This window comes from Pagrus major, chromosome 20 (genome assembly GCF_040436345.1).
Source record: "Pagrus major chromosome 20, Pma_NU_1.0".
Lineage (NCBI taxonomy): Eukaryota > Metazoa > Chordata > Actinopteri > Spariformes > Sparidae > Pagrus > Pagrus major.
Window position 1 is genome coordinate 27,012,867 of NC_133234.1, and position 7,871 is coordinate 27,020,737.

General features: G+C 39.7%; 1 protein-coding gene across 1 annotated transcript; it reads left to right on the plus strand.

Moving 5' to 3' along the window:
- Positions 1-310: 310 nt before the first annotated feature.
- LOC141015837 (stonustoxin subunit alpha-like) lies at positions 311-7,486 on the plus strand. The gene is made up of 5 exons (XM_073490050.1): positions 311-434; positions 982-1,070; positions 2,413-2,512; positions 2,874-4,367; positions 5,032-7,486. The coding sequence occupies exons 3-5, from the start codon at positions 2,422-2,424 to the stop codon at positions 5,574-5,576; spliced, it is 2,130 nt and encodes a 709-aa protein (XP_073346151.1). The 5' UTR covers positions 311-434; positions 982-1,070; positions 2,413-2,421; the 3' UTR covers positions 5,577-7,486.
- Positions 7,487-7,871: the final 385 nt, after the last annotated feature.

Sequence of the window (7,871 nt, forward strand, 5' to 3'; positions counted from 1 at the left end):
TCTGTGTTTGAATAGCTGTTGATTAACTGCTAAATCAGATAACCTATGATTTATCATCTGTGTATTTTAACTGAGAGAACATTACTCATACCAGGAAGTTTAAAATAATTTAGGTGGTTGTTGTTACGTTAAAACCAATTTTACAGCTATGACACGATATAAAGCAAATTACTAAAAATAAGTTTAATTAGATAAAAATGACAGAAAATAAGCACAAAAGCAAGCGGTGTGACAGCAACATGATTCACTGGAAAGGCCATAACTCAGTGGTGAGGATATTAAGACCTCTGCTCTTCCTCCTCTGCAGGCTGAGGATCGTCATCATGAACTTCAGGATACTCTGTAACTTCTGCAGCAGAAGACTGACAACGGGAAACCAGAAGTAGAGGAGAGTGAGGAAGAAGTAGAAAAAGTATTCAATGAACTGAAATTTAGTAAGTTTATCATAATCTTTTTATGTTCATCAGTGTAATATTTGGCCATCATTTAGACTAATGTCAGTTCATTTAATCATACTGGTCATCTTCAGAAGATTAATTGGTTACCTTTAATCTCACACTGCTGGGAAATATGAGTATAAAGTGTTTCCACAGAAATAAAGACACACGTACAGGGACACGTCACTATAAAGACATTACAAAGGCCGATTCTGTGGAACTGGGACTGGTGTTTTTTCTGTGTTTGAATAGTTGTTGATTAACTGCTGAATCAGATAACCTATGATTTATCATCTGTATATTTTAACGATAGGAACATTACTCATACCAGGAAGTTTAAAATAATTTAGGTGGTTGTTGTTACGTTAAAACCAATTTTACAGCTATGACACGATATAAAGCAAATTACTAAAAATAAGTTTAATTAGATAAAAATGACAGAAAATAAGCACAAAAGCAAGCGGTGTGACAGCAACATGATTCACTGGAAAGGCCATAACTCAGTGGTTAGGATATTAAGACCTCTGCTCTTCCTCCTCTGCAGGCTGAGGATCGTCATCATGAACTTCAGGATACTCTGTAACTTCTGCAGCAGAAGACTGACAACGGGAAACCAGAAGTAGAGGAGACCCAGTGAGCAAAAAGTGGTCTAGATCATGTCTCATGTCATCTCTCTATGTGATCCGAGTCATTGTTGAACTTCAGTATTAAACCACAGTGAACACCATCAGTCCATCTCCTGCACTGAGTGCTGTAAACACAACAACTAAAAGGTTTAATAATGTTTTAACTGCTGCAGGAGCTGTGTGTTATAAGAGCCGCTATCGTACAACACATTGTCACTTGTTTTAATGTCCTGCTGTGTGTGACAGTGCACACACCACATGCTTCTTTTAACCCATTTATATCATTAATGTAAAAATGACTCACTACATTGAAAAAATCATTATTTGTGATTAAAATAAAGTTGTTGGTAATGTATTAATGACCCACACATATGTGTAATTTTACTGTTTTAATGGGAGCTCAGCTCCTATTTGCTCCTGAGTAACTTGAACTCTGGGTGCACCTGGTTTTACATCGAGATAAGAGATAAGACTTTATTGATCCTCACTGCTGAAATTCAGGCGTAACAGCAGCTTACAGATACTGAAACAAGACAACAGCAAAGATAGAATACACAACAGAATAATAGAAATATAGAATAAAATACTACTAAATAAAAATAAAGACTATATACACATATATACATGTTCACTTCTCACATATGAATACGACCACGGTGGACAGTTGCACTTGGAGTCAAACAGAGTTGTTGATGGGACAGATGATGGTGGTGTGGCGGGGCAGAGGGTCCAGCAGCCGAGGATCACATCTCCGTCCCTCAGCGAAGACCAGTGCCTGTTTAGATGCTCCAGGTCCTGGCTCACCTGGCTCCTGAAGGGAGTGTGAGAAGACGCTCTGATTGGTTTAATTAATGTTCAGCCCAAAACACACCCATGACTAGTTCAGAGACCAAACACAACCTCTTTGTGCCCAGACTATCTGCTGTTTGACGAGCCAAATGGACTTGGACACGCCCTAAACGCGCTACCACCGTGTGCTATAGACCGTCTGAATAGGGCCCTTTGACTTTAGACCAGCTTTTTGTTGGTCTGTGGTGTCGTCGCTTTCTGCTGCCTCAAGATAGCAGTCCGCCATCAGTGCGCCTGAACACACCTCACTTTAAGTCCAACACGTCACAAGAACAAGTACATTTGCTTTTTAAACAACGTGGGCACTGGGCGTGAAAATGACAACTGAGTCGGGCTGAAACTAGCAATGACACTTGCTTTGCACCAGGTGTAAGGTGGAGCCCTATAACAGGGATTATTGTTGGAATATTGAGCTATTTAACACTGATTTCAATAAAAAACATATCACAGCAGCTTTAAGTGTAAATGAAGTCCTGAAGGTTGTGGTGTCTCTTGAACAGATTGAAGAAATGACCTCAGATGTCAAGCACATCGCTGCCCTGGGTCGACCTTTCACCCTAGGAATGCTCTATGATGCCCGCAAAGATGAACTGATCCCAGGTAAGTCATGACATCGACATATAAACTAATATTATATTTAAAACAGTACTGTATATAGTATATCTGTAACTAGGTTCAGGAAATGTCCAAGCTGCTCTGGTCCCTGGCCCATGAATCTAGTTCTCAGATTAACTCATTCATGTTTGTTTGGACCCCAACAAATGTCACATCATCCTGATTTTAATAGTTTGTTCAGTGAAAATTTGGATTCTGACCCAAAAACGATCGTTCTCTCTAACCTCTCTAATCATGTCACAATTGAAATATGATTCTTTGACCACATCATGAAGCCCGATCCAAGATCCAAGTCCACAGTGATTTCCTGCTTTATGAGACAACTGATGTTTTCCAATTTCTTTAGGTTTGACATTGTGGGATCAAAAAACTCTAAAAGAGAAGACAAGTGAAAAGCCTCAACAAACCAGTAACTTTGAAGTTTCTGCATCTGACTCCATTGAATCCAAGTCCTCTCTGCTGGATATTGAAGCTTCTCTGAAGGCCAGTTTCATGAGTGGACTGGTTGAAGTTGGAGGATCTGCCAAGTATCTGAATGATACGAAGAAATTCAAGAATCAGAGCAGAGTGACGTGTCAGTACAAAGCTACCACACACTTCAGTCAGTTGTCAGTGACTCAACATGAAACCATGAACACCCAACAGATGGATGTCATCAAGAAGGGCACAGCAACACATGTAGTCACAGGAATCCTTTATGGGGCAGATGCTTTCTTTGTGTTTGACAGTGAGAAGTTAGAAGCCAGCAGCGTTCAGGACATCCAGGGCCACATGGAGGCAGTGATCAAGAAGATCCCCAAATTTAATCGTGAGGGTAAAGTTGACATCAAACTGACTGATGAAGAAAAAAACCTGACCAAGAAATTCTCCTGCAAATTCTACGGAGACTTTATTCTTGAAAGCAACCCTACATCATTTGAAGAGGCAGTGAAGACCTATGTCGAGCTTCCAAAGCTGCTGAGAGAAAAAGGAACAAACACTGTTCCTCTGAAGGTCTGGCTGATGCCTCTGAAGGTTTTTGACACTACTGCAGCTGAGCTGAAGAGAGAGATCAGTGTTGGATTAGTGGGGAAGCTGCAAAATGCTTTTGAAGATTTAAGAAAAATACAAATGAGATGCAACGATTCTCTGGACGACACAGTGGTGGAGAATTTTCCACAGATCCAAGACGAGTTAAACGAGTTCCAAAACTGTTGTGATCGTTACGTATCCAACCTCAAGACAAACATGGCGAAGAAACTTCCCTCCATCCGTGAAGGTGAAGAAGACGAGAGCTCAGTAGAGAAACTCCTTGAAGACAGAAAGGAGTCACCATTCAGTCATGAAAAACTAAACAAGTGGCTGGATCATAAAGAGAGAGAGATCAACGTCATCAGGTCCTGTGTGGAAATGATGGAGGGAACAAAGATCGTCCCAAATCAGTCAGAGCTGGACAGAGAGGTTCTTGCTGCAGGTGTCCATGATGCTCTGTGCTTCGTCTTCACCTCCCTGCAGAGTGCTGACCCCGGCCTGGATGACATGGACAAATACCTGGATTCACTTAAAGGAAGTACCATTGAAGACCTGGATTCACTTAAAGGAAGTACCAATGAAGTCCCATGGTACTACTCAGCTGAGGTTTTAACCAAAATGAGAGAAAAAGCCAAATATTTCCAAGATATTGCCAAATCTTTGAAGAGCAACAGCAGATTGTGTTTCCTGGTAGCGGCCATCGCAAATGAGAAATACACCGGAGCAACCATCTACCACTACAGGAACGGCATTCTGCTCACTGAGGATTTCACAAAGCCTGACATCACTGATGTGGAGACTGTCACAGACAGAGGAGATTTAATCTGGTGTAAGTATTTTATTTTCACTGTAAGACAAATAAGAACAAATGAGTCTCCTTCAGAAACCTGACTGCTCATTCCTTTTATTACTCTCAGACTTCATTTGAAGCTTTTCTTAGAAAAGTCCTGCAGATTTTCTCGGCGCCGACACTGAAACTGATTTATAGACTTCAAGTGAAATGAGCGACAGTACTGTGGATGCACAGTGGTTAAAGAAGTACTCAGATCCTTTAATTAAGTAAAAGTACCAGAACAATAATAGAAAATGACTCCATACAAGTTAGTCCTGCATTCAAAAGATGACTGTAGTAAAATTATACAGCTGTTATCAGCAAAACATCATCAAAGCATCTGAAGCAGAAGTAGATACTTTTATATATATGTGTAAGAACACAGCTGGACGGAGGCTGAGCTCTGAGAGTTTAATGACCAGCGACTGCTCCACTGTAACTGTTGGCTACATGACAGTCAAACATCATCAACTTAAGTTGGAACTGAAAGTATCTCAAAGTGAAATATTGACTTTCCACCACTGTCCATGAACAGTACGTAGGAGCATGTGACTGAATGTTCAAATATATGAGCCTATCCTTTCAAATGTCTTCATAATAATCCATAAATGTATTTTCAGTATGAATTGTGATCACGATCACGTCTCGTTCTCTCCATCAGACGCCTGTGATCTCACTCTGGACCCAGACACAGCAAACAACGTGCTCACTCTGTCTGAGAGGAACAAGAAGGCGACACATGGAGCAGACCAGTCGTATCCTGACCTCCCACAGAGATTTGATGTTTGGACTCAGGTTCTGTGCAGAGAGAGGCTGACTGGGCGCTGCTACTGGGAGGTGGACTGGGAAAACATTTCTTTATTCAATGTTACTGTAGCTGTTTGCTACAGAGGGATGTCAAGGAAAGGAGACGGTCAGCAGTCCAGGCTCGGAGGGAATAAACTGTCCTGGTGTTTAGTCTACTGGCAGAATTCAGGTTCATCAGGTCTCTATGCAGAACATGATAATCAGACACATGATTTACCTGTTTCTCCTGCCGTCACCCGTCTGGGAGTGTATCTGGACTGGCCTGCTGGCACTCTGTCTTACTATAAGGTCTCATCTGACACTCTGAGTCACATCTACACCTTCCACACCAAGTTCACTGACCCTGTTTACCCAGGCTTCATGCTTTGGGAGGGATCCAGCGTGTTTCTGTGTCTGTAAACTTGTCAGCACATGATTCAGTTCAGATTCAGTTCAGTTCACTGAAATCACTGATTCAAATGTTTTGATTGTGAAGCGTCATCATGTCAGTCACATAACAATGTCAAATAATATAACGCTTCTTTATGTTTGAGTGTCTTTAGTGCACATGTCATCATGTTTGAGGGTCTTTAGTGCACATGTCATCATGTTTGAGTGTCTTTAGTGCACATGTCATCATGTTTGAGGGTCTTTAGTGCACATGTCATCATGTTTGAGTATCTTTAGTGCACATGTCATCATGTTTGAGTATCTTTAGTGCACATGTCATCATGTTTGAGGGTCTTTAGTGCACATGTCATCATGTTTGAGTATCTTTAGTGCACATGTCATCATGTTTGAGTATCTTTAGTGCACATGTCATCATGTTTGAGTATCTTTAGTGCACATGTCATCATGTTTGAGGGTCTTTAGTGCACATGTCATCATGTTTGAGGGTCTTTAGTGCACATGTCATCATGTTTAGTATAGCTGACGGTGTGATGTGTGTGTGATTCTCTATGCATCAGTTCCTTTTGATTCTTCGCACTTTCGTGCTTCAGTAAGGTTTTTTAATTATTTGTTAGTTGCATCGCATATATTTTTTTAATTATGACTTTCTATAATTCCTGACACTTAAAGAGACGGAGCTTATACTGAAACACAGCTGGTTAGTCATCGCAGTTTGTTAAGATAGAAGCTCATAGCTCATGTAAAATGTTTTTAATCCTGTTGATTACGTTAGGATATAAGATGGTTTAAGTGATGATTGTTTGATTAACATTTGTTTCTTTTTATTTGTGCATTATTTTTTAAAGAATTGTCTTTTCAGAGTAAAAGAGGAATCTGACCCGACCTAAAGTTCAATGAATGTCTTATTAAGCACTCTAATTAATTACTGTTCTGATGAAAAAAAACTACTGTTCAGACTTTAAGCACAACACTGATGGTTAAAGAGCTGAAATGTGTCATTTTCTATGTATTGGTCCATGTTGAGTTTATGCACGATCTTCTCATACTGGTTTGGTTTAGACTTTCATTGATTGGTATATCAGATACTTGTTGATTATAACTTTATTTTCTAATTCCTGATACTTAAAGAGCTTACATCAATATATGATTGTTATGTGTCAACACGAGCGTGTTAAGAGGTTTTGTTGAATTTATATTATATATGTTAAGTTGGGATACAAGGTAACTAAAGTGCATATTGTTTCATTTAGCATGTTTCTTTTCTTCTTCATGATGCATTTTAAAGATAATCATCTTTATAGACTACAAGGGGAATCTTTGTTTTTCTCAAATCTGTACCTTAACTCTGATCTTATGTTCAATTAATGATTTTAATGGCCACTGGCCTGCCTCCTGTGTAACTTTCTTATTGTTCTTATTGAGTCTTTTAAATGAATCATTTGAAGTCAGATGGAAATATATGTCCTGTGACCGACTGTCGTCTGCCCTGACACCTGGACAGCAGGAAGTCTAACGGACGTGTTGATGATGCCGCTGCCTTCACCAGCCGATAGATGAGTTTGTGGTTTGATTTTAAGTTGATCTACGGCTGCTGCACCAACTGACACCGTCCTGTGGCCTGTTCACCCAAAATGTACAGAGACTCTCCTGATGTATTCATATGCTAGATCCTGTTTTACAAACGATGTTGTCTGTTGAGAGGAATGAGCTGTGCTAAGGTTGTTGTTGAGGTGTGAAGGTATAAAAGGTGCGAGCACGGTGATGTTAGGGCTGATTTTTTGTTTGTGCTGACCTTAGAAAGGAATCTTTTGTCATTTGAACTCATTTCTGTACTTTTTCTTTGAACTGTTTGTGATTTAAACCAAAAAAATATAAAAGCTCAAATAAAACTGGAGTGTATTATGTACATTCCAACCAAAGCTCTTGACTTGGCTTCTTTTTGAGGTCGTCTCATCTGGTCGTCCACAAGTAAAGAGATCCTCGACTCTCTGCGATAGGGTGACACATTCATTTAATACAAAAAGATGTCTTCAATTTAAGGAAAGAAATTGCTCAAGCTAACATGATTCATCTTCTATTTGATGGTGTTAAATCTGATGGGTTATTTCATTGGACTTTTTCTGCTGTTGTGATTGTGAAGGTGACACTTTATTAGAGATTCTTTCATAGTTTATGCATGTGAGTAGAAGTTAATCCGACCTTTTAATTAATTGTTAATTGTTGTTAAAAACAATAATAATGCAACAATAATGATGCCCAAAACCAATAATAATGCACGTGCCCTGTTTGCTACTGTCGACAGGC